This window comes from Heptranchias perlo, chromosome 6 (assembly GCF_035084215.1).
Source record: "Heptranchias perlo isolate sHepPer1 chromosome 6, sHepPer1.hap1, whole genome shotgun sequence".
Lineage (NCBI taxonomy): Eukaryota > Metazoa > Chordata > Chondrichthyes > Hexanchiformes > Hexanchidae > Heptranchias > Heptranchias perlo.
This window is the reverse complement of record NC_090330.1, coordinates 31,264,500-31,292,404: the sequence shown is the minus strand read 5'-3', so window position 1 is coordinate 31,292,404 and position 27,905 is coordinate 31,264,500. Positions and strand designations below refer to the sequence as shown.

The 27,905-nt window shown below is 45.0% G+C and overlaps 1 protein-coding gene across 5 annotated transcripts in view; it reads right to left on the bottom strand.

The window, feature by feature from the left end:
• The window catches only part of LOC137322872 (spermatogenesis-associated protein 13-like), a 296,919-nt gene that overhangs the window by 168,955 nt on the left and 100,059 nt on the right, over positions 1 to 27,905 (bottom strand). Inside the window, exons 1-2 of one of the 5 annotated variants that reach the window (XM_067986040.1) lie at positions 26,617 to 26,753; positions 18,476 to 18,517 (exon numbers count right to left, since the gene is read on the bottom strand). The exons of 3 other annotated variants lie outside the window; for them this stretch is intronic. In XM_067986040.1, the coding sequence (XP_067842141.1) occupies positions 18,476 to 18,511 (36 nt within the window). In that variant the 5' untranslated portion in view covers positions 18,512 to 18,517; positions 26,617 to 26,753. Of the gene's footprint in view, positions 1 to 18,475; positions 18,518 to 26,616; positions 26,754 to 27,905 lie in introns of those variants that run through there. One more of the 5 variants, XM_067986042.1, reaches the window with a different exon arrangement.

The window sequence follows — 27,905 nt, the reverse complement described above, 5'->3', positions numbered from 1 at the left end:
GAATACAACACTCAGCCAGGTACTTCAATGCTCAGTATAGCACAACTCACATATATTATGGAACGCAGCAAATTCAAAGCAGTCCATGATATACTTTAATCATTTATAGTATATTTTTATTAAAGATATGGGGAATAATCTGAGCAGTCCCTGGATGCTTTATTCAGAATCCATGCACTTCCAACAGGAAAACAATAATCTAGCATAGAAATTAGTTGACCAAATGAATTAATGTAGGGTGTGCAAACTATGATCCATGGGCCAATCCAGCCTGTCACCTCTGGCACTCTGGCCCTCAAAGCCAAGACAACCAAGTCCTATTTGCATCCATATTTTTTAGTCACTAGTTTGTCCTCCTGAAATTTTGTGGACCAGGACGTTTGCAAAGATCTGCTCTTTGTGCAGTTGTCTCAATGGCGAGTGTTACAGATTCAGTGTCTGCACCATATATTCTCTCATGTTCAGCATCATCAGTCATTCCCGTAAGCGGACTCCACAATCAAGAATTTACCTTTACTGGGCAATATTTAGACATACGATAGCGTGACCCTGGGGTTGTAAAAATAAAACCCCTTGTTGTGTGTACCGAGTACAGTAATCTTGCTTGTGCCCTCACGTGCATTTCTTCTATCTTCCAGCAGGTGGACTGATCACTACTATAATGGCACAGGGCCAGTGTAAACCAATAAGCTGGTTTATTTTACAAGCAATGTACGAACCAACAAAATACAGTTTTCACTGAATATCAATCTAGTTCACAACACTCCTCACAACACAGAAAATAACAAAGCACGCCGCTCTACCCCCATGAACAGAATAAATTCACTTTACAAATTAGCAAGATCACTGAAACTAGTCAGCCCCAACCTTGGTGTCTATTATCCTCTGTAGGCTCCTGAAGACCATGGGGTCGATTTTAGGATGGCCGAGCGGGTGCGTTGGGGCTCGTAAAATGGGGGAATCCCGGAGCGGGTCTGGAGCCCGGCTCCAACCCGCCCATTTCCGGGTTCCCCAGTGACGCATTCGGGTGCGCGCGCAGCTCCCGCATGTGGGCCTCCCACCGGCAATTAAAGCAGGTGGGATGACAATTTAAATACTTACTTACCTAGTTGAGGTACTTGACAGACCTCATTGACAGGAGATTTTGGCAGGGGTGCAATTTTCATGGATCCTCAGCGTGTTTCCCGTGCTGTGGGAAACACTCCCTATTGGAGCAGACATGTTTCAGTCAGCAGCCAGTGGGAGATGCAAAGGATTTTTTTACAGTTGGGGGGAAACCTCATTTATTGCAGCAGGGCACTCTGTCACTTCAGACAAAGTTTTGGCTGCAATACCTTTGTCTTTCCACTCAAAATTATTAATATATACCCCAAGCTCTGCTGTGCAAACACATTTACCTACTTTGCAGACCCCCTCAAACTCACACCGTCAGGATGGGGGGGTGCCATGGCTGCATTCATCACTTCATCCGAGGACGAGCAACATTACCAGCCTCACCAGGCACGCCGTCCACCTCTGCCACGTGGAGCTCCACAACACAGTGCTGCGCCACAGGCACCTACACAAAATAGTCATACAACTACACATACACCCACTGTAGGGGACCCAATGGGTAGCATCAAGTGTGGGTGTTCATGGAGAACCTCATGAAAGGGACTTATTGCACAAGTCATTCAAGAATGGCCAAGACATGGCAGTAGTAGTGATAATATAATATTTAATGTGAGTTGAACCAAAATCAAATATAAATAAAAAAACATGACAAACTGTCAAACCCCCTTGTGCATCCCCTTTGCCTTTCGCTTCCTACTACTCATACGTGATGCATCCCTTGTGGCTGCAACACAGGTAGTGACAGGTTGGGTGAGGGTGACCATGAAAGAGATGCATCAGAGGGTGAGTATGAGACAGAGCCATGAGATTGTATGAGGATTGGGTTGAATGGTAGTGGTGGGATGAGTACTGGGAAGGTGAGTAACTGCAGGTAAGTTGAGGATGAGGTTTGAGTGGGTGTGAGGAGTAATGTGATAGAGTAGTGTTGGCAGTGCAGAAGGAGTTGTGGGGTGGGGGCGGTGATGTGGAAGACGGAGTGTAAGAGAATGAGTAAGTGTACTCACTTTGGCTGACTTAGTTAGGTCATTGAAGCGCTTCCTGCACTGTATCCAGGTGCGGGATATGTTGCTGGTGCTGCTGACCTCCTCTGCCACCTCGAGCCAGGCCTTCTTGGTGGCAGAGGAAGGCCACTTCCTCCCTTCTGCCGGGTAGAAGATCTCTCTCCTCCTCCTCACCCCATCCAGTAACACCTGGAGTGAGGCATCATTAAACCTGGGAGCAGCCTTTCCCCGGGGCTGCTCCACGCTGTAATTTTGGCTGTTTGCTGCAGGAGCAGCATTGGAGGACTGCCCCTTTAAATAGGGCTCCTCCAGCTGACAGCCTGTGATGCGGGTGCGCAGTCCGACCACTGCGCAGGTTTCCAACGGGAAAACCGAAAGCCAAGGTAAGTGGCTTCAATTTACTCGCGATCGCGTGGGGAACCCACCGATTGTACTGGACGGGTTACCCACGGGCCCAGTCGACCCCCCGCTGCCAACCCGCCTCCCTGGTAATATCGGGGCCCATGTGTTCGCCAACTCGACAATAAGCCAAAGATTTGTCCTTTGACCTGCCCCCAGTTCTCCATGTCAGCGATTGGCCAGTTGAGCTGCCAGTCAAACCCGCTACTGCCCTAAGTGTGAGTACCCTCACAGCTACCCACCCTCACTGGGTTCAAATGAATGGGGCCATTCCAACATATTGTGTGAACGTCACCAAAATTAACAAACTCCATTGTCTCAAAGTGATATGATATGCAAGACATATAATTTTGTCAGACATTTTGTCTGATCCCAGTACTTAGGTCGAATAGCTTTTCTTAGATAGCTTGTGTGTTGTGTGGATTTAATCTCTTATGAGTTAAATTTAACTTGAAAGCAATTAGCCCAAAATCTAGCCCAAGCTAAATAGTCAAAAATCTTGAAATGCGATGGTGGATAAATCCTAAATCTGAAGATCAATCTTGCATTCATATGGCAGCTTTCATGCCCTCAGGCTGTCCCAAAGCACATCACATTCAATGAATTACTTTTCAAGTACAGTCGCTGTTGTTACGTAGGCAGCTAATTTACACATACCAATGTCCCACAAACAACAATGAGAAATGACTAGTTAATCTTTTTTGGTGGTGTTGCTTGAGGGATAAATACCAGGAGGAACATCATCAAGATCTGTTAGAATCTGCAGCTTGAGATGTTTACAAATTAATGAGAATATTGATTTAACATCATACGTGACCTACAATGTTCCATAGTGTTCAGCTAAGCAGTCCACAAAGACAAAAAACTGGGGCACTCCTGGCTCTAATGCATTCATATTGCATTTCTTGGTCTGCTATTTTAGCACATGTATTAATCCATTTATTTAAAATGGAGTACCCACTCTACTAAAATAGCAGAAAGATGAATGTCATACAATGCATTAATTGTTTGTTCATTAATATTGCCAAAAGTTATTTCTGGGCTCTAGTTTGATATTAACTGAGCCTCTTTAAATATTACAAATTGTTGGAAATACACATCAGGTCCTTCAGCATCCGTAAAGAAAAAAAGGTCTGTTTCCCGAAAAGTGTAGTTTTTTAATGTATTCCTCTTAAAACTAATAACCTCACTTCTTGTAGTGTTTTTTTTCCTATCTGTTATATATATATAAAATACAAAATTTATTTTATTTTACCACTTTGTTCTGACTCTCGCTGGGGTATGGCTCCATAGGTGCCAGCAGTACTCTCGAACTTCTTCTAAAGGGCCATTATTCATGTATGGGCCTAGATAGTGAATGTCAGCAGGCACAGGGGTAGCACTCTTGCCTCTGAACCAGAAGGTTATGGGTTCAAGCCCCACTTCAGGACTTGAGCACATAATCTAGGCTAACACTTCAGTGCAGTGCCAAGGGAGTACTGTATTATCATAGGTGCTATCTCTCAGATGAGATGTTAAACCTAGGCCCTATCTACCTATTCCTTTGCCTAACCGAGGCATAGAATACAGGAGCATGGAGGTTTTGCTGGAACTGTATAAAATACTAGTTAGGCCACATCTTGAGTACTGTGTACAGTTCTGGTCACCACATTACAGAAAGGATGTAATTGCACTAGAGAGGGTACGGAGGATGTTGCGAGGACTGAAGAATTTTAGCTATGAGGAAAAATTGGATAGGCTGGGGTTGTTTTCTTTAGAACAGAGGAAGCTGAGGGGTGATTTAATTGAGGTGTACAAAATTATAAAGGGCCTAGATAGAGTGGATAAGAAGGACCTATTTCCCTTAGCAGAGAGGTCAATAACCAGGAGGCAAAGATTTAAAGTGATTGGTAGAAGGATTAGAGGAAAAAAAATTTCACCCAGAGGGTGGAGGGGGGTCTGGAACTCACTGCCTGAGGGGATGGTAGAGGCAGAAACCCTCATCACATTTAGAAAGTACTTGGATATGCACTTGAAGTGCCATGACCTACAGTGCTACAGATCAAGTGCTAGAAAGTGGGATTAGACTGGGTGCTCATTTTGGCCGGCGCAGACACAATGGCCCAAATGGCCTCCTTCTGTGCCGTAAATTTTGTATGATTCTATACTCAGGAGAGAATAAAAGATCCTACGGTACTAACTGAAGAACAGCGTGGCAGTTCTCCGTGTCCCGGCCAACAATTATCCCATAACCAACACTACCAAAAACAAATCATTGCTGTTTATAGAGTCATAGAGTCATAGAGTCATACAGCACGGATAGAGGCCCTTCGGCCCATCGTGTCCGCGCCGGCCATCAGCCCTGTCTACTCTAATCCCATATTCCAGCATTTGGTCCGTAGCCTTGTATGCTATGGCATTTCAAGTGCTCATCCAAATGCTTCTTGAATGTTGTGAGGGTTCCTGCCTCCACAACCCTTTCAGGCAGTGAGTTCCAGACTCCAACCACCCTCTGGGTGAAAAAGTTCTTTCTCAAATCCCCTCTAAACCTCCCGCCTTTTACCTTGAATCTATGTCCCCTTGTTATAGAACCCTCAACGAAGGGAAAAAGCTCCTTAGTATCCAGTTTGTGGGATCTTGCGTGTAAATTGGCTGCTGCATGACCGTACTTCAAAAGTAACTCATTGGCTGTAAAGTGCTTTGGGATGTCCTAAAGAGATGAAAGGCTTTATAAATATATGCAATTTTGTTCTTTCTATTTAAATTACGCCAGCACAATCCTCTCCCAATATCTACACACATGCACTTTCCAGCACATTGGGAGAGTATTGTGATCAGGAACTCTAGCTGATTTTCTCCTTCCTAACTAACATCCAAAATGCTACCCTGGTTGGGATTAACTAACTCAGCGTTGAGCATTTGGGAAGCTCTGAAATACTGAGCCAGCAGCTAAGGAACAATATAAAAGCAGCTTTTGCGTGCTGCTACTTTAACTGTCAAGTGACAAGCAACTCTTCTAGCACAGATAGAAGGATTTCATGTTGCAAACAGTTTAAGCACCACTGCGTTAGTGAGTCTAACAACAGCTGGTTACTAGACATTAAGTAAGAGTCAGACTCAGCTGTTTTAAACTATAAATGCAGTTTTAAACTATAAAAGCAAAATAAAGATGTTAGAAATCGAACAAAACTGATACTGCCTGACCTGCTAGCTGTTTCCAGCCTTTTCTGTTTTTTGTTCTAAACTATTTTCTTTTTCAGTGACTTCATTCACCATCTCACTTGTCCCAAACACATGGGGGGTGATTTTAAACTCCAAGAACGGGTGGGTTGGGGGCGGGTGGGAGTTGAAAATAGTTTTTGGGTCATGACCACAACCCAGCTTTATTTCCAGAAAAATACAGTCTTCCCACTGGGAATGCGAAGTTTGAAAATGTTGTGGTTGCAACTCAAAAAAACAACTATTTTCAACTTTCACCTGCCCCCAACCCACCCGTTCTTGGGGTTTAAAATCACCCCCATGGAGTCAGCAAAAAGAAAATGAATGTTCTCACCTGAATGGTCACTCAGGCTTATCAACAGCTCAGGTGCAGCAGTTAACTCTGATTGTTTTGAGTTAAATGTTGTGAAATAGTTTGAGATAATGGGCTAATTAAGGGAATGTGTCCACTTGAATTACTCAGTGGCCATCAGAAGCTGTAAAAACCTGTGCATTTCAATAGCATGTGTTTTAAACCAGTGTGCATTTAGCCAGACTGATTAACATTAACATAATAGTAAAAGAACAGGGATTTGGAAATCTAAACCAACGTCATTCCTTAACTACTGAATTCATTTCCCTCCTACCTCCTTGCTCATGCCCTCTTCAAGCTCATCTTGACCACAAAACCCACCTCCTTCTCCCTCGAACATATTCACACCAAACTGCTGACCACCCAACTTCCCTTCCTGACCCCCATATTAGCTGATATTGTTAACAGTTCCCTCTCCTTAAGTACCATACCCCCCTCCCCTTCAATCTGCCATCATCACCCCCCTCCTCAAAAAACCCACCCTTAATCCATCTGTCCTTGCAAACTATCACCCCATCTCCAACTTCCTTTCCTCTCCAAAGTCCTTGAACGTGTTGTCACCTCACATATCCGTACCCATCTTTCCCGCAACTCCACGTTTGAATCCCTCCAATCAGGTTTCTGTCTCAGCCACAGTACTGAAACGATCCCTATCAAAGTTACAAATAACATCCTATGTGACTATGATCATGGTAAACTATCCCTCCGCATCCTTCTTGACTTGTCTGCAGCCTTGACACGGTTGACCACACTATTCTCCTACAACGGCTCTCCTCCGTCGTCCAGCTGAGTAGGGCTGCGCTTGCCTGGTTCCATTCTTATTTATCCAGTCGTAGCCAGAGAAACACCTGCTATGGCTTTTCTTCCCGATCTATTACCTCGAGTCCCCCAAGGATCCAACCTTGACCCCCTCCTATTTCTCATCCACATGCCGCCCCTCGGCGATATCCTCCGAAAACACGTCAGGTTCCACATGTATACTGACAATACCCAGCTCTACCTGACCACCACCTCTCTCGACCCCTCCACTGTCTGATTTGTCACTCTGCTTGTCCGACATCCAGTACTGGATGAGCAAAAATTTCCACCAACTAAATACTGGGAAGACCGAAGCCATTGTCTTTGGTCCCCGCCACAAACTCCGTTCCTTAGCCACCAACTCCATCCCTCTCCCTGCACACTGTCTGAGACTGAACCAGACCGTTCGCAACCTTGGCATGCTATTTGATCAAGTTGAGCTTCCAACCACCTAACCTCTCCATCACCAAGACCGCCTACTTCCACCTCCGTAACATCTCGTGTCTCCCCACTGCCTCAGCTCATCTGCTGCTGAAACCCTCATCCATGCCTTTGTTACCTCTAGACAATGCTCTCCTGGCCGGCCTCCCATCTTCCACCCTCCATAAACTTGAGCTCATCCAAAACTCTGTTGCCCGTATCCTAACTTGCACCAACTCTCGTTCACCCATCACCCCTGTGCTCGCTGACCTACACTGACTCCCGGTCCAGGAACGCCTCGATTTTAAAATTCTCATTCCTGCTTTCAAATTCTTACCTGGCCTCACCCTTCCCTATCTCTGTAACCTCCTCCAGCCCTACAACCCTCCAAGATCTCTGTGTTCCTCCAGTTCTTGCCTCTTGCGCATCCCCGATTTTAATCACTCCACCATTGGCAGCCATGCCTTCAGCTGCCTAGGCCCTAGCTCTGGAATTCCCTCCCTAAACCTCTCCGCCTCTCTACCTCTCTGTCCTCCTTTAAGACACTCCTTAAAACCTCCTTCTTTGACCAAGCTTTTGGTCACCTGCCCTAATATCTCCTTATGTGGCTCGGTGTCAAATTTTGTTTCTGTGAAGCACCTTGGGACATTTGACTACATTAAAGGCATTCTATAAGTTGTCGTTGTTGCTCAGACGGAGCCTGATGTCTTGTTCAACCTTGAGCTGAGCTTCAAACTTTACATCTGGTTCATCTACAAGACCACTTACTTGCATCTGCACAGCACCATCTGCCTAAGGCCCTACTTCGTACCTTGTCAGTCTCCACATTTACACAAACACTAATTCATCTACAACAAAAACGTGCATTTATTATAGCACCTGTAACATAGAGAAACATCCCAAGGTGCTTCACAGAGGCAGGAGGAAAACAGGTGCCCAGCAAAAAGGGGAGAGATTAGAAGGGGTGGCCAAAGCTTGTGGTCAGAAAGTTGGTTCCTAAGGAAGGTCTTAAAAGGAGAGGGATGCGAGTAGGAAGAAAGGTTTAATGAGAGAATTTCAAAGACTGGGACCAAGGTGACTGAAGGCAGGCTGCCAAAGGTGGGCAGTACACAAGAAACCAGAAGAAGAGTATTTGGCAGGGTGGGGGGGGGGGGGGAGGGTGGTTGTAGAAGGTTACAGAGATAGGGAAGAGTGAGACAATGGAGAGATTTAAATTTTAATTTAAGGTGTCCTCATTGGTTCCCTATTCCCCAGGGCATCAATTTCAAGATCCTCATCCTAGTCTGGTAATTCCTCATTCCACCCTCCCTCAACAATATTCTCCAGTCCTATCGCCCCTCTGACTCTGATCAACTGCATGTCCATGATCGATGGATGAGCATCTGCCATCATGTCTTTATTTTTGAATTCTCTTCTTGATCCTCTTAACATGAGTACCTCCCCCATCACCCCCCCTCCAAAGTTTTAAAAATCTCAAAACTTACCTATTTAACTATGCTTTCAGTCATCTTCCCTAATCTCAACTTATTTAAAATGTCTAAGGAATTTTCATTATATGAAATGATGCTATATAAGTTGCTTTAATTGGTTGATTGTCATGTATTGGTTTAAATGTAGTACAGTGTATATAACACAGCTTTCTGCCACCAAACTCCCTTAACCAACACAGGGTATTCTTTATTATCTATGTACCAAGGCTGTAACCTACTATCTAATAAGGAAATTTTCTTCATTTATTTACAATAGGTTTCTTCATGTCACAATGATGCCGCCAATGCCATAATTCTTGCTATTTATTTTTCAAATTCAAATGCCTTAAAATTTGTAAGTTCACTTAAACAATTGCCCTACAGAAGTAGAAGTCTGGTTTTAAAAAAAGAAACTTAAAGGGCAAAATCCACTGACCAGATAATTAATAGTTTGATCTTACTGGTACACTCAAGTTGAAATAAGTGATGGTATTTGTGCAGTTACAATTTAGAAGGTATGTATTTAAAGGGAAGAACCACACTGCCCTAGAGGTTTATTTAGGATTAAAGACAGGACAGCTACGTGCATACGAGTTGAAGGATGTTATTCAGCACACACCATGGTTTTCCACAGGCTGTGCTATAAAAGTTAGCAAACGGAGCTGCCCCAGTTAGCAGGGCAGACCCACAACCAATGAGCATAGTTTTCTCCAGAAATGTGAGCATAACACTTCATTTTTAATTACCCAAAAGATAAATGTGTGTTATTGATAAAGATCGTGAGAATCAGTTTTTAAAATCAATTTCTACTAATAGAGTCCCAGATTTTTTCAGATGGTGAACCGGTAAAAACCATATTCCTCCTGAATTTCATTTAAAAAAACCTGAAATTTTCTATTGTTTTTGTTCCACAAATCAGGTCCAGAAATGTGCAGGCATCGCATCCATGAAGTCAGCACACATTACTTGCTGTACGTGTTGTGCTAGCATCATGGATGAGATGCTCATGCATCTCTGGACCCAATTTTTGATAGGAAAAGAAATTAAGGCAGTGCAATTTGTATTTTTAAGGGGACTTGGATCTTCTTTTGGTACTACTGTGAGGACTATATACTGAAGCAAACATCAGTCTTTCATTCCATAGGATGCACTGCAGCAAGTCACCAAGGCTTCTTCGACCGCACCTCCCAAACCCGCGACCTCTACCACCTAGAAGGACAAGAGCAGTAGGTGCACGGGAACATCATCACCTCCAAGTTTCTCTCCAAGTCACGCACCATCCTGATTTGGACATATATCACCGTTCCATCTTCGTCTCTAGGTCAAATTCCTGAAACTCTTTACCTAATAGCATTGTGGGAGCACCTTCACCACACAGACTACAGCGATTTAAGGCAGCAGCTCACCACCACCTTCTCAAGGGCAACTGTGGTTAAGCAATAAATGCTGGCCTTGCCAGCGGCAGCCATGTCCCGAAAATGAAAAAAGAGTGAAACACGATCTCCACAGTGCTTCCTGCCATTTGCACACTGCAGAAATGCTACATTGCAGGGGCTGCCTGTTGGGCCCCATCATACAGAATTCAGAAGTCATTGGATAGGGCAGCAGGGCTGACCTAGAAGAGGGGTCTGTGCAAGCGCTCTATAAACACAGCTCTGCACAGGCATCATCAGGTATGAGGGAGATTCTCAGTATTTTTTTATTATAATTGGCAGGTAGCACATTGGCCACCATTTTTTGCCACAGGGTCAGGTCCCTTGGTCTGTTTCCTGTCTCAGCTAAAGCAGCAGTACAAGGCTACACATTTTTTCCCATAGACTGAAACAACTCCCCAGCAGAGATAGGGAACCAGCCTCCTTTATGTTAATAATGCCAGAGCCAGAAAAACGACAGGTATCAAGGGTCATCTCAGGGGTGCGAAGAAGTGCCCACCCGCCTCATTTCCAGTGATGCAAGAGTCGGGCACAATGCATAGCCCTTGGAGTCAAAATCCTCCAATAATCTTAACTTTAGTTGAACCAGTTAAAAGGATTACCTTCTAAGGGCATCCAAGTTGTCGTAATATTTCAAGCTCTATAAATGTGACACAGTGGAGAAAATCATGCTCTCGCTTCAAAACCAAATGCTTGTGATTTTTATTCTGTATTAAAGATGACGTTTATGGTGGAGGTGCTCCAATGGCTTCCATGGGCTTGATGTTACCAGGACTGCGGGTTCGCGCCGGGGGGGCTATTGGACGCGTGGGTAACGCGCCCAGCGAAATCAGTCTGCCCCCCGCGCGATCGCAGCCCAATTGGATCCACTTACCTGGTCTTCCAGGTTCTCCACTGCTGATCTGCGCGTCGGGCGGACTGCGCATGCGCAGTAAGCTCTGTCAGCTTGGGGAGCTCTATTTAAAGGGGCAGTCCTCCACTGACAGATGCTGCAACAAATAGCAAAAATTACAGCATGGAGCAGCCCAGGGGGAAGGCTGTTCCCAGTTTAATGATGCCTCACTCCAGGTATCATTAGATGGGGTGAGGAGGAGGGGGAGGACAGAGATCTTCCCCCCGGCGGGCGGGAGGAAGCGGCCTGCCTCTGCCACTAGGAAGGCCTGGCTCAAGGTGGCAGAGGAGGTCACCTGCACCACCAACATATCATCCACCTGCATACAGTGCAGGAGGCGCTCCAATGACCTAAGTAGGTCAGCCAAAGTGAGTACACTTACTCATTCCCCTACACTCCATCTGCCACATCACCGCCCCCACCCCACATCGCCTTCTGCACTGCCAACACTACTCTGTCACATCACCCCTCATACCCACTCAAACCTCATCCTCATCTTACCTGCACTTACTCACCTCGCCAGTACTCATCCCACCACTACCACTCAACCCAATCCTCGTACAATCTCATGGCTCTATCTCATACTCACCCTCTCGTGCATCTCTTTCACAGTCAGCCTCACTCAACCTGCCACTACCTGTGCTGCAGCCACAGGGCATGCATCACATATGTGCAGTAGGCAGCATAAGGCAAACGTGTCGTGAGCATGAAGGGGATGCACAAGGGTGTTTGAGGGTTTGTCATGGTTTTTACTTGTATAGAATTTCTGACCAACTCACCTTACATATTATATTGGCACCACTACTGCCACGTCTTTGCGAATCTTGTCTGGTTTGTGCAATAATGCCCTTTCCTGAGGATCACAATGAAGACCTACAACTGATGACACCCATTGTGTCACTACAGATTGGTGTCGGTGTATTTGCAGGGCTCTTTTGTGCAGACAAATGAGAGACGTCGGCGATGTCCCCGGTGGCACCCTGAAAGGATGCGGAGGAGAAGTTGTTGAGGGCAGTGGTGACTTTGACAGCGACAGGTAAGAAGATGGTGCTCAGGCCAACTGGGAGCAGCTCGGCATGAAGGAGGCTGCAGATGTCCACGACTACATGTCGAGTGACTCTGAGCCTCCGTGTGCACTGTTGCTCAGAGAGGTCCAGGAAGCTGAGCCTCAGTCTCTGGACCCTGTGGCGAGGATAGTGCCCTCTGCGACGCATCTCTCTCTGCGGTTGCCCTCCCTTCTGCTGTGCAGGTGGATGTGTCACAGCACTCTGTTGTGGAGCTCCACATGTCAGAGGTGGACGGCGTGGCCGGCGAGGCTGGTGATGCTGTTCGCCCTCCGAGGAGATCATGACTGCAGCTACGGCGGCCCCCATCTGGAAGATGTACATCTGAGGGGGTCCGCAAGGTAGTTACATGTCTCTGGACCCTGGGGTAAGTGTGCAAGTTGGTGAATTTTCTTGTCAGGAGGAGGGTGGTGGAGGCCAAACTTTGTCCCAAGTGACAGAGTGGCCTCCTGCAATGAGTGAGGGTCTCCCCCCCCACCCCACCTGTCAAATGGACCTTTGCAGCTGCCACAGGCTGACAACTGCAACACGTCCATTTCAACTGGGAGTGTTTCCCCCAGTATGGGAAATAGTCCCAGTTGTCTGTAAAATCCCACCCCTCCTCACATAATCCCTTAATCAGGTCTGTTAATGACCTGAAATAGCTAGGTAAATATTGTCAAGTGGCACCCCGCTGGCTTTAATTGCCTGCGGGAGTCCCACATGCGGGGGCTGTGCACGCACGTCGGCGCGTCTGTGGGGAACCCGGAAGTGGGCGGGTTGAAGCCGGATTCCCCGATTTTCGGAGCCCCCCCGCCAGGAACGCACCCGATAGCGGGTGCTAAAATGAAGCCCCATGTCTCTGGACCAGGAAAAAAGAAAACAGCCAGAATTTCTGTTCCCAATACTAGAAAGTATGTACAGATGAATGTTTGGTGAGGACTGCATTCAGCTGTGATACCCCTTTGGAAAAAAATTCGGCAATGATTGGGTAATTAGGAAAGGTACTGGAGTGCTGCTGTATCCCAAGCAAGAATGAAAGAAAACAAGAAAGAAATCTTTAAATAAAGGTGCACTGATATTGAAGGTACCAAGAGTTATTGAAGTAAATCCTGTCAACTGCTCTCTGGAGATGCCCCTGGCATTTGAATGAATTGATTACTTGACCAACTTTTATGTGCCATTTGCCAGTGTAGTCTATGTTTCAAGGCTGAGCAGCACTGCAATCATGATCTGTCTGCACCCTGATGCTCTGGAACTTAGCCCAGTTCAAGAGTATAATAAACTCTCTCAGGCTAAGTCAAGAATGGTGCCGGCAAACATGGATTCATTCCCTTAGTGAAAAACTGACATCGATTCCCTATGACCTAGTTGCGGGTGGATGGAGTTAGGATACAGATCAGCCACGATCTCGTTGAATGGCGCAACAGACTCGAGGGGCTGAATGGCTTACTCCTGTTCCTATGTATATGGGAATCACACTACTCTTTCTCTTCTTGGATAGAAATCAGGGCCAGGAAACCCCAATCAAGTTGAGATCAGCACAGACTAAGGAACTTTCATAGTTTGTATGAATAAGTTACTCATTGGATAAATTTGCTGAGCCCATTTTAATGCTTTTTAAAATCTAGTTTCCACCTAGCTGTGTACAGATCTGCACAGCAATCTTGTACAGTTTGTCCCAAGAATTCCAAATTCAGTTAAGAAAATGCAAAGCAGTTTTCTATAAACTCGTAAATAGTTTAGTACAATGTAATTTAGTGTTAGTAAATTTCAACATTTTTATTAAAATCAATGTTCAGATTGTATATGCCAAATCATTACAGCTAGATTTACATTTAGCTTTGAAGCACACCAATCACAATTGGTTGCATGGTTCCTGCACCCATAAAGGTTCTTCCAGCCAAATTAAATTGTGGCCCATAAGTTGCTCTGAGTGGCAAACCAACAGTGCTTGCCGCTCATGAGATTTAAATTCACCCACTAAGTTACCACGTTCTTTTTTGCGGCAACTTCCTTGAAATCAGAGTTCAGAAAACAGCAGCGTTCTTTCCCGGGCTGTGTGAGCGGGGAAAGGATCTCTATGTCCTTTCAACCAAGCAGCTTGAAGCAAGTCATGCTGTGAGAACCAGGAAATGAAACTCAATTGACAAGCTGTGCAGACCAAAAACCAGGAAGTGCCTGATAAGGTTAGTAAATGTACAATAAAATGCGGTAGAGAAAGCGAAATAAAGAGGGTAAAATTTAAATTTAATTTAAAATGTTTAATTTTTAAAAAAAATGTCCAAAAACTATTAAAATCAGGAGTAATGAGACTCCACATTTTTAAAAGTTAATTTTCAGTGCCAGAAAGGTTGTTCGGCAGTCATTAATACTTACTACGCCATTACAAGTTAGTTCAGACCTAAAGAACTCAGTGTACCTTTTTTGTGGCAAGATTAGTTCATTTCCAGCTGGGCAGGAGAACAAATTCATACTGGTGCATTGATTGCAACCGGCGAGGTCCCTTTAATGTGAAGCTTTCACATCACAGGTGAATCAGGAAGAGCAAGTTCCGGATTTCCGTGTTTGACTGCACGTGTACTCACCAGAACTTGCTTTTCAATTTGCCCATTAATAACGGTGAGCGCAGTTAGACTCATCGTTATTTTACGAGCAATTTCTGGCCCAACTGGGTGGGGGACTTCAATGTCCATCACCAAGAGTGGCTCAGTCGCACCACCACTGACCGAGCTGGCCGAGTCCTGAAGGACATAGCTGCGAGACTGGGCCTGCGGCAGGTGGTGAGCGAACCAACACGAGGGAAAAACTTACTTGACCTCGTCCTCACCAATCTACCTGTTGCAAATGCATCTGTCCATGACAGTATTGGTAGGAGTGACCACCGCACAGTCCTCGTGGAGATGAAGTCCCGTCTTCGCACTGAGGACACCATCCAACGTGTTGTGTGGCACTACCACCGTGCTAAATGGGATAGATTCAGAACAGATCTAGCAGCTCAAAACTGGGCATCCATGAGGCGCTGTGGGCCATCAGCAGCAGCAGAATTGTATTCCAGCACAATCTGTAACCTCATGGCCCGGCATATTCCTCACTCTACCATTACCAATAAGCCAGGGGATCAACCCTGGTTCAATGAGGAGTGTAGAAGAGCATGCCAGGAGCAGCACCAGGCGTACCTAAAAATGAGGTGCCAACCTGGTGAAGCTACAACTCAGGACTACATGCATGCTAAACAGCGGAAGCAACATGCTATAGACAGAGCTAAGCGATTCCACAACCAACGGATCAGATCAAAGCTCTGCAGTCCTGCCACATCCAGTCGTGAATGGTGGTGGACAATTAAACAACTAACGGGAGGAGGAGGCTCTGCAAACATCCCCATCCTCAATGATGGCGGAGTCCAGCACGTGAGTGCAAAAGACAAGGCTGAAGCATTTGCAACCATCTTCAGCCAGAAGTGCCGAGTGGATGATCCATCTCGGCCTCCTCCCGATATCCCCACCATCACGGAAGCCAGTCTTTGGCCAATTCGATTCACTCCACGTGATATAAAGAAACGGCTCAGTGCACTGGATACAGCAAAGGCTATGGGCCTCGACAACATCCCAGCTGTAGTCCTGAAGACTTGTGCTCCAGAACTAGCTGCGCCTCGAGCCAAGCTCTTCCAGTACAGCTACAACACTGGTATCTACCCGACAATGTGGAAAATTGCCCAGGTATGTCCTGTCCACAAAAAGCAGGACAAATCCAATCCGGCCAATTACCGCCCCATCAGTCTACTCTCAATCAATCATGAGCAAAGTGATGGAAGGTGTCGTCGACAGTGCTATCAAGCGGCACTTACTCACCAATAACCTGCTCACCGATGCTCAGTTTGGGTTCCGCCAGGACCACTCGGCTCCAGACCTCATTACAGCCCTGGTCCAAACATGGACAAAAGAGCTGAATTCCAGAGGTGAGGTGAGAGTGACTGCCCTTGACATCAAGGCAGCACTTGACCAAGTGTGGAACCAAGGAGCCCTAGTAAAATTGAAGTCAATGGGAATCAGGGGGAAAACTCTCCAGTGGCTGGAGTCATACCTAGCACAAAGGAAGATGGTAGTGGTTGTTGGAGGCCAATCATCTCAGCCCCAGGACATTGCTGCAGGAGTTCCTCAGGGCAGTGTCCTAGGCCCAACCATCTTCAGCTGCTTCATCAATGACCTTCCCTCCATCATAAGGTCAGAAATGGGGATGTTCGCTGGTGACTGCACAGTGTTCAGTTCCATTCGCAACTCCTCAAATAATGAAGCAGTCCGAGCCCGCATGCAGCAAGACCTGGACAACATCCAGGCTTGGGCTCATAAGTGGCAAGTAACATTCACGCCAGACAAGTGCCAGGCAATGACCATCTCCAACAAGAGAGAGTCTAACCACCTCCCCTTAACATTCAACGGCATTACAATCGCCGAATCCCCCACAATCAACATCCTGGGGGTCACCATTGACCAGAAACTGAACTGGACCAGCCATATAAATACTGTGGCTACGAGAGCAGGTCAGAGGCTGGGTATTCTGCGGCAAGTGACTCACCTCCTGACTCCCCAAAGCCTTTCCACCATCTACAAGGCACAAGTCAGGAGTGTGATGGAATACTCTCCACTTGCCTGGATGAGTGCAGCTCCAACAACACTCAAGAAGCTCGACACCATCCAAGATAAAGCAGCCCGCTTGATTGGCACCCCATCCACCACCCTAAACATTCACTCCCTTCACCACCGGCGCACTGTGGCTGCAGTGTGCACCATCCACAGGATGCACTGCAGCAACTCGCCAAGGCTTCTTCGACAGCACCTCCCAAACCCGCGACCTCTACCACCTAGAAGGACAAGAGCAGCAGGTACATGGGAACAACACCACCTGCACGTTCCCCTCCAAGTCACACACCATCCCGACTTGGAAATATATCGCCGTTCCTTCATTGTCGCTGGGTCAAAATCCTGGAACTCCCTTCCTAACAGCACTGTGGGAGAACAGTCACCACACGGACTGCAGCGGTTCAAGAAGGCGGCTCACCACCACCTTCTCAAGGGCAGTTAGGGATGGGCAATAAATGCTGGCCTCGCCAGCGACGCCCACATCCCGTGAACGAATAAAAAAAAATGTGCATTTACTGGTAATATGGGTCATTCTTAGATTAAAAGGAATTCTCTACTAAAAGACTATAATTGCTTCATCCGTGAACATTTGATGAAAAATATATCTAAATATATTTCTTTACAGTGACATTACTTGTATTCATCATGTACATTCGTCATTGCATCGTAAGCCGGTCAATTTTCTGGTCCTGTGGATTTCTGCTTTCTAGTTGATTGTTTTCTTCTTTCATTATTTACCGATAGTGCTGCACAAAATTATTCCCTCCAATTACTTTCCACCAAAGATATTTACTATGGCAGTTCCACCTTACTATATGCCCCTAAAAATAAAATTTATGACTTGCACAAAAAAATTCAACTCAGAAAAAAGTGAAATTTGCCCATAAACGTATCAATCTCACTTCTAACCATTTAAACATCTCCCATTCCCAGCCTTCCTATGAACCTTGCCAGCTCTCAATAACATCTTCAATCTAAGTTACACCCTATCAAGTACTTCATAGTCCAGTCTGTCCAATTGAAGCATGACATTCAGAGGCAAACAACTGCACTACAACTCCTAGCCTCCATCACAATCGTACTGAGAGGTTGATGCAATATAACCAAGTAACCAAACGACAACCCCTAGAAGCAATTGCATGGCCCTAGACTTCACCCCCCAACCCCTGAACCTCTCTCTGATTTGACACAGCCTTATGCTTCCCCACTCCCTCTTGGCCTCAATTCCCAAGCTGGCTGCCTCCTGCTCCCAAGGCCACTTTTCCAATTTATAGGCTTAAATCCCAAGCTTCCCATTATCTCTACCTCAGCACCTCCTCTGGACCAGACCCATAGTTTCCTTCTTACTCCCTTCCCTGACTTTGCTTCTTTTAGAAAAATACAGTGGTTTAATCATAATTTATACTAAGGGCCAGCATAAACACACAGAGTTAAATACATAGCTAAATGTTCCATAAGTAAACACACTTTAAAGCAACAGAAGGAATCATAAATGATTATGTTTAATTTTTTAAAATTATGTTTGATACTTTTGTTGGTGAGCAACATCACAGGAGATTAATTAATTATTTTTATTATTCATTGGTGATTTTTAAAAAATCATCATCACAGAGTGACTGCCTTCCTGATCAAGGGTGTTATCTTTACAGTGCATTCAAGGTTTGAAGCAATGATTATGAAGGCTGCACAAAACAAATGTCACACTTCAGGCCCTAACCTCTGGGCGAGAATGGAGGCAGGATACCCATTGCATGTGGAACTGAAAAAAAAAAGAGAAGCAGAGATGTATTTTTAAAACAAATATACTCAAGGACAAAGCCTTTTCTTGAGGTGTTTCTCTATATTTTGAGCACATATTTGAACTATTAATCCAAAGCAGAACAGTCCAGTAATTACTTGAGATAGACATAAGTTTCCAAGACCACTGCTTTCTTATTCAGGTTAAAATATTGTGACAGACCAATGCAGTTTTGAAAAACATCTTTGTACTTTAAAAGAATGGATACTCGATTACTCGCCTGTTATGTTTTGTCAGTGATTGTAGCAAGCGACTGACCAGATTGAGAATCTGTAAAATCACACAGACATTAAACCTGTTCATGCCCACCAGGGAACCTGTTTTTTCGCCCTTCTCACTGGGGTATGGGTTCAGCTACTGCTGAACACCTTCAAGTGCTTTGGTCAAATGCCGATTAATAATTTTGGATTCTTGACTGAGTTCTGGCAAGCTACTGATTAATAGGAGGCATCACACAGAGTCTGATCAACACGCACGTACGCACACTCACATTCTTCCAGCAAGATTTACTGAATAGTTCCCAGGAGCAGGAACACTGGGGCCTAAATTCATAATCGCCGAAAGCAGGGGTGAAATGGTCGGCACGGTCTGATGGCACGCTTGTTCATGTGCGCTGGGGACCACATTAAATTGGTCCCCGTGACTGCCTAGCATTAAATAAGCGAGCTACCAGCACTACTCGTGCTCTTCATTGGCAGCTTGCATAACAGGGGGATGGGAAATCGGATATCACCGATGTCAGTTAAAGGCAGCCAGTACCTCTTAAAGGGGAGGTGTATTTGGTTGCAATCAGGTTCATTAGTAACACCACTGAAATGGCATGCAGAAAAAATACTGGAAGGGTTCCTTGCTTTTCAGAGGCAGCTTTGGAAGAGTTGGAGGAGGGTCCACCTCTTTCCACTCAGCAGCATGATGTTATCAGGAGGAGGCCAAGCTTCCATACACATCCTATACCCTCTGGAAGTGCCCGTTGTGGCCAGGCAGCACGCCAGGAGTGTGGCTTCTGGAAAGGCTGGATAATTCCCGCAGGGGTTTTCGCTGTATCACCCTCTTTCCCTTCTCACTGAAATCTCACCTTCATACACTATGCTTGACAAAGGGCTGCTGCTTTCAGCAGTCACTCATCTGTTTCTGCTTATCCTTACCACTAACTGCCAACTCATGGCACTCTCTTACCTTTTGAGATCCTGAAATTCTAGAGGGCACAGCCTCCAGAAGGTCCTGCGTCACTCAACCTTATCCAAGCAAGCACCAGTTCAGAGACTGGTATCCGGCATAGTTTAGAGGCTAGAGTAGAGTGGTCTGCTCTGGGAAATTCACAAAGAGCAAGTGCACAGAAACAAGGGCAGAAAACGTGTTGGCGGAGGGCAACCTCACATCTTAGCCCTGCTGCAGAAGGTGGAGATGAAGACTTTGAGGACCCCACCTACAGAAGAGAACTGTTGGCTATACAGCACAAACTTCTGAGTGCACTGGGCACCCTGCCAGTGAGCTTCTGCACAGACAGCATGAAGGCATCCAACTCCAACTTGTGCGAGGTCTTCACTCTCAGTATCCAGACTATAGAGTCAACCACAGAGTGAATGGTCAGCTCTATAAGCACTGCATTGGGACCCACAATGATGCAGCCTCTGGTGGCAGCTCTGACAGCTTTGATGGAAGCTCAGACTCCTGCCACCTCAGCTCCACCATTTCCTCTGGCTTGCAAAACGTGAAGAAAAGCATTAATAGGGGCTTTGAGAGTGTCTCATCACTCCTGCACTCTGTTCACATACTTTGGTTCTGTCTTCACAAAGGAGGACACAAGTAACTTCCCAGAAATGTTAGGGAACCGAGGGTCTAGTGAGAGAGAGGAACTGAAGGAAATCAGTATTAGTAAAAAAAACAGTGCTAGGGAAATAAATAGAGCTAAAGGCTGACAAATCCCCAGGGCCTGATAATCTACATCCCAGAGTACTAAAGGAAGTGGCCCTGGAAATAGTGGATGCATTGGTGGTCATCTTCCAAAATTCTATAGACTCTAGAACAGTTCCTACAGATTGGAGGGTGGCAAATGTAACCCCACTATTTAAAAAAGGAGGGAGAGAAAAAACAAGGAATTACAGACCAGTTAGCCTAACATCAGTAGTGGGGAAAATGCTAGAGTCTATTATAAAGGATGTGATAACAGAACACTTGGAAGGCATTAACGGAATTGAACAAAGTCAGCATGGGTTTATGAAAGGGAAATCTTGCTTAACAAATCTACTGGAGTTTTTTGAGGAGGTAACTAGTAGAATAGATAGGGGAGAACCAGTGGATGTGGTGTATTTGGATTTTCAGAAGGCTTTTGATAAGGTCCCACACAAGAGGTTAGTGTGCAAAATTAAAGCACATGGGATTGGGGGGAATATACTGGCATGGATTGAGAATTGGTTGACAGACAGGAAACAGAGAGTAGGAATAAATGGGTCTTTTTCTGGGTGGCAGGCAGTGACTAGTGGGGTACCGCAGGGATCAGTGCTTGGGCCCCAGCTATTCACAATATACATCAATGATTTGGATGAGGGAACTAAATGTAACATTTCCAAGTTTGCAGACGACACAAAGCTGGGGTGGAATGTGAGCTGTGAGGAGGATGCAAAGAGGCTCCATATGTGATTTAGACAAGTTGGATGAGTGGGCAAGAACATGGCAGATGCAGTATAACGTGGATAAATGTGAGGTTATCCATTTTGGTTGTAAAAACAGAAAGACAGATTATTTTCTGAATGGTGATCGATTGGGAAAAGGGGAGGTGCAACGAGACCGGGGTGTCCTTGTACACCAGTCGCTGAAAGCGAGCATTCAGGTGCAGCAAGCAGTTAGGAAGGCGAATGGTATGTTGGCCTTCATTGCAAGAGGATTTGAGTACAGGAACAGGGATGTCTTACTGCAGTTGTACAGGGCCTTGGTGAGACCACATCTGGAGTATTGTGTGCAGTTTTGGTCTCCTTATCTGAGGAAGGATGTCCTTGATATGGAGGGAGTGCAACAAAGGTTTACCAGACTGATTCCTGGGATGGCAGGACTGACGTATGAGGAGAGATTGGGTCGACTAGGCCTATATTCACTAGAGTTTAGAAGAATGAGAGGTGATCTCATCAAAACATATAAAATTCTAACAGGACTAGACAGACTAGATGCAGGGAGGATGTTCCCAATGGCTGGGGAATCCAGAACCAGGGGTCACAGTCTCAAGATATTTAGAACCAAGATGACGAGAAATTTCTTCACTCAGAGGGTGGTGAACCTGTGGAATTCTCTGCCACAGAAGGCAGTGGAGGCCAAGTCAATAGATGTATTCAAGAAGGATAGATATATTTCTTAATGCTAAAGGGATCAAGGGATGTGGGGAAAAAACGGGAACAGGGTACCGAGTTAGACGATCAGCCATGATCATTTTGAATGGCGAAGCAGGCTCGAAGGGCCAAATGGCCTACTCTTGCTCCTATTTTCTATGTTTCTGTGTTCTCATGCAGAGCAGTAGGAGTGCTGAGGTGCAGCCCAAAGAGAGGGCATTGGCTCCGTATGAGAGACAGATGCTGTTTTCTCTAAGGAGGACAGCATGAGTGCTCCCCCGCCACACTCTCATCCAGTGCCCTTATTGGTGCCAGACAGCCAGCTGGGCCAGACTGCCACCGAGATAATGCAGTCTGCAGATTGGCCCTCTGCAGCCACAGCAACTCAAGGTCGCCTACCAGAACCATCTTAGTAGTCCTCAATGGAGGTTCAGCAGCCTTCTACCTTCCACGCTATGGCCACCAGGAATGCACCTCATCGGAGCACTAGAGTAGGTAAGAGAGCACACAAGACATGCACCAGGGCTTTGCTGAAGGGAGATTTTTAATTCTCCATGTTTAGTATAAGCAATTGTCAAATGAAAAGTGATGAAGTATCTTGGTATAGTAAACATTTTTTTCTTGGATTGCTATTGGTCTTAATATTCTTCGTCATGTAGGGGCAACACCCATGAAATTGGACTGTATGAGAGCATTCAGATGGTAATTGTAAGGGATGGGTTAGGTGGATGGAATTTCTATTGATGCATTAGGGAGGGAACATTCATGAGAATCTCTCAATGAGTTGTTACCCGAGAGTTCTGGCAGCACTGCTGGCCCTTGCTCTTCCTCTGCAGCTTCATCTTCCTGATCTCCTTCTTCCTCCTCTTGCTCCAACTCTTGTCCTCTTTCCAAGGCGAAGATGTACAGCATGCAGCAGACAATGACAAATCTTGACACTTGCTATATTGAAGCACACTTCCAGATTTGTCAAGGCATCGGAACCTTTGCTTGAGAAGCACGATGGTATGCTCTATGAAAGCGCTGGTTCTGGCATGACTTATTGTATGCATGCTGCAAGCAGCCAGCCTGACACCCGACAGTCTGTGTGGAAGAGAAGGGCTACTGAGGACTGGTACAGGATGAAGGTATCATGTCTACTGCCAAGAGGCACTGACCTGCATAATTCAATGCCTATGGTCGCAGACGAGTTGCACATTTAAGAAATGGAATCCCTTCCTGTTGTAATAGAGGTCTTGTATGAAAGCACGCAGGGCCACATGGGTGGAGTTGATGATCCCCTGCGCCCGAGGAAATCAAGCAATTCTTGCAAAGCCCAATGCTCTCTCCGCCTGCTTGGCAGCTTCCATGGGAAGGTGATTAATTTCTGGCACCTAGGAAACAGTGCATCTGTGACCTCCTTGATTGCAGTGTGCACAGCCAACAGAGATTTTACTTATGTCACCCACTGGATTTTGGAAGAAGCCTGATGCATAAAGATTCAGGGCCACAGGCAGTGCTGTGAATGCCCTAGTGCTGAGCTGCAATTCTTGGTTGAGCAGGTGGCAGAGCTCAATCGCTCCATTCCTGTAGAATCGGAGTCGCCTGACACACTGCTTCCCTGTAAAGTTGAGGTAGGAAATCCGGTTTCTGTACAGCCTCTGGTACTGCTGCTGGTACCATCACCCCTGCTCCTCATGTCACAGCCCCAAAGGCTGATAAACAGAATACTCATGTTTCAACAACGATAAGAAGGCAATCCTTGGACGTCCCCAAAAATGACTGAGTTCAACTCAATGAATCAGTAGCCAAAAATACTGTCAAAAATCAGAAAAACATTCTCCAGTACCCTATCGTCTAAACAGAGACTTACCTTAATGGAGGTGAGTATCCCTTTAAATAGTGCGTCTGTAGCATGTTTCCCAACTGTTAGAGGTTAGAAACTCAGTGAATCAGGCGCCTCCATGCACGAATTTAGCAAGTGAATCCTTTTTCAAATGCAGGACTCTTATTTTAATGTCTAAATTAATGTTGTTTTCCTTAAAAGGTGGCCGCTAAGGCAGTCTTAAAAAATCGACCAATTTAGCAGTGGCCTTGGCGCACTCCTTAATTGGGGTGGGCCATGACGCTGCTAAATTTGTCATTGTTGCACCTGTTTCAAGCCTGAGAAATGGGCGCAACGATGTGGAATTTAGACCCCAATGAACAATTTCACTTTCCCCCCCCCCCACCCCACACTCAAATCCACGGCCACTGAGGACAATTGCAGCACCTATACCACAATTCCTGCTGAAATTGGCTAACTAAGCACAGACCAGTGATAAAACCTGGGACTTTCATGTCTATAAGGCTCAGCGACTCCTCACCATATCCAGATGAGTCACTGGAGAATCTGTTTACTGGATTACACCTGCTAATGCATCATTTAAACATACCAGTGCCAATTTTAACTCCCGCATCCAACGTGAACAGGACATGTGAGGGTTAAAATAGAGGCAAGCGTCCTCCACTCTGGGTTGGCGCCGCATTCACACTCACCGCCAGTTTAACTGATGTGTTTTGGGCAGCTTGTGAGGCCCTTACCGCATATTACTGATTGGTTTGGTAGTCAAGTTAACACTTTTGAGAACCAACTTGGCATTGTTTATATTGTGGGGACATATTCAGCACCAAGTGGAAACTGCGCTTGTACAATCGCTCCAAAATCTTTAACGCTACTGTGCCTATGCTAACCTCCCACACGTGCAATTAATTCAATGTTTGCATCTTTGCTAATTTAGCCACAGTTTTCTCCTAGTGTCCTGTTGGTCCATACAGGTAGAAATGTGGAAATAGACTCCAAAATGACATAGCTGAGCTGTGTGCCTCCAGTATCACTGTTTATATTTGTCACTATCAACAGTTTTGGTCAGAGGCACTGGGTGAAACAGCCACACCAGGAAAATGTTGGTGCCTCCATTGATAAGAGGGTTGGGCTGTTTATACCACACACACACACACACACACACACACACACACACTTTATGCAGGTTTGACACGTGTCCTGTTCTGAGTTAGGTCCTCTCAGCCAGGGTAGCGATTGCAGGATTACAAATGGTCACAAAGGCTCATAGCTGAGGAGGAGAAAAAAAAATCATCCCGTGTTTCTGCTGTTCAATGACATCTGCCAGAAAGTGAATATCATAACTTGGATGGCAAGCTTAGCATTGATGGCTCCTTTGATTTAATAACCTGTTAATACTCAGCGTAAAGGGTGACAGATGAAAAATAGCCACTAGAGTGATGTATCAGAGTGCTGTCAAGCTGCTACCACACCTGGAACTGTACCCCAGGATGAGTAACAGCTTCAGGAGAGAAACATTAGGGGAAGAAAAGGGAGGAGAAAAAATGGTGGAGAAAATGAATCAGTACTCCAGAGCATGCTGATCCTTTTAACTTTGAGGGAGGTAATGTGAGGGCACCTCCCGTCATCACGATATCACAAATGTCTCAAAGGGAGAATAGTCCTTAGGTGACTATTTTCATCAGGCAAATATTGCATGATATTCCTCAATCCAGCATTACATGAAGAATGTCTGAATGAAGAATAAATAATAAAAACACAAACAAACTGCTACACAACTGCCTTCAGATACTCAGCCACATTCTGAACGAGCTTTTAGCAAGAGCAGGGTGTTTTAAATGCAGTCTCATAGAAATGGTTGGAGGATCAAAAATCTTTCTCCCACAGTTCTTTCCAAAACTTTCCTTTGTCTTGAATTACACTGCTAAGGTCAGACCATTGAAAAGAATGACAAACGGCAGTTCTATTAAAACGAATAGAATGGTTTAAAAAAAAGGAACAGGGTTCCCCTGATGGCTCGGGGAGATTATCCAGCTAGCAACTAAGTTATACAGACCAGGAAAGTTTTAGGTTTGACCTGTTGTCCGTTTTCAGTTTGTTGAGCATAGCCAGTTTACATATGGCCTCAACAATGCTAGGTTGTGGGTCAGGGGACAAAATTGCAAGAGTTCCTACTCCTGATTGCTATCTAGCAACCCCTGCTGAAAGTGCACATCAGAGGAGAGGATAGATCAGGCTTGACTGTGATATCCCAATGGTCAAGTAGCTTGCCAGCACGCACTGTCAAGGCTCACGTGGGCGTGGTACTGCCTAGCATCCATGGAACTGTACCCCAGAAAGATGTCAACACCTTCAGGAGGGGATGGGAGAAAATTGGCTTGGCAGGAAAAAAATTTTAAAACATCATATGGCACAGATAAGATTTAGGTTTACGACACTTAATAAATTAATTTAAGGCATGTGGGATGGCTGACTAGGATACCAATTTTATTGTTAATAATTGGCACAGTGCAGGCCTCTCAATCATCCTCAAAGTAATGAAGGAAAGCATTTTCTCATAAGGTACAGTACACAGTACTGCACAAAGACAAACCCCTTCATCCAATTACAACTAATCTACAGTCCGTCTTTTTGCATGTTCATTTTCAATAAACTTCATCAATTCTTGAAATGTAATAAAATCTTAGTCTTTTGGAAACACGTTATCTCCTCTTGTGTAAATTAATTAACAGCCACAGTGGTTGGAGAGAGCCAGGGAATTATTAAACATTCAGAAAATTAATTAGCAATTAGTTACACTGGAAAGTTGCAAGGTCAAAACTACCTCTAGGGCTAATTACACAGTCTATTTAAATAGCAGAGATTTACTACCACATTTGGTAATCTTCAAATATAATAAAACAGTCCTTTGAACTCACCAAATCTTGTGAACAAAATCTTTTCAAAGTAAACAGCTTTCCAAGCAAAATGGCAGTGCATGCTGAGTCTGAACCTAAACAACTTTTTGTTGCTCAGAGATATTCCCCTATTCAAATCCACTGCAATACACCCAAGTAAGCTGCACAGCGCTGAGAATTACTGTATGATGATATGTTGGCAGTAAAAGACTGATGACTCCACCCACGCATTGCTGGTGGGCGGTGCTACAGGAAATCTAAGTACTTTAGAACAGAAAATATGCTTCATACTTTCCTTCAGTCATTTGGACCAGTGTTACGAAAGCACTTTGCCCTCCTTCGGCTGTGTAGTAATGTATTATATTTGTTTATATAGCAACCAGTACAGTTTGACAAAATCTTTAACCAAAAACATTCTGCTAGAAGACGCTAAACCCACTCAGTTCACAAGTCTTTAATCTCTGGAGTATGTACTGTGAGTTATCACTGTGACAGGAAGTGATGCATTTCATTCTGCACACAATTATATATATTTGTTCTGATCAAATATTTATTTTCAGTAAAAGCAGTTTTTTCTCAAAGGACTTTAGGACAGCTAGTAAGTAAGAACCGCATTTGACTTAAGTTAAAATTAATTCCGTCTGTGGCCTAGGTTCATTTTGAAAACCACTAAAAAAAATCAAACATTTCAGGAGACATACTCCTACTCTCAAGAAGTTTCATACAGTATTTTAAATATAAACACACATACTTGTATTATAAAAATCTACCATTGGCCCAAGAAATTTAACACCCAATTTACACGGAATGTTTTACTCCTGACTAAATTTGGAACAGATTCAACAACGAAGGAAAGAGCTCTTTGTAAAAGTACTGAAGCAGCCTTCCCTCTCTTGAAGGTTGTTTAACCCTACAATAATTAACAGTGAAGTGTATCTAACTAAATTGTCACATGAACCTAAATGTTATGAAAGAGACAACTGTACACTATTGCTGCTCCCTTCATTGGTGGGTATCTTGTCACAAAGCTGCTTGTTCGTTTACAAATTTGAAAATATTCAATCTGAATTAAAATTTAAATAAATGCATCAATTATGCAAAGTTCAAAATCTTTTCAGTCCATTAATAGTGACAGTATCTTCTCGAGCCCTTTCTCAGACTATGCTTTGAGGAGGGAGGATGGCACCCTCTGTTGTTTGTCCATGTAATGGTCATGTGCTGCTCCTCCCCGTGATTGAGGAAAATGTGGGATATGGTGGCAGCTGTGTGTACGTCAGGCGGAAGGTGTGCAGTCCATCCAGTCAAAGGTG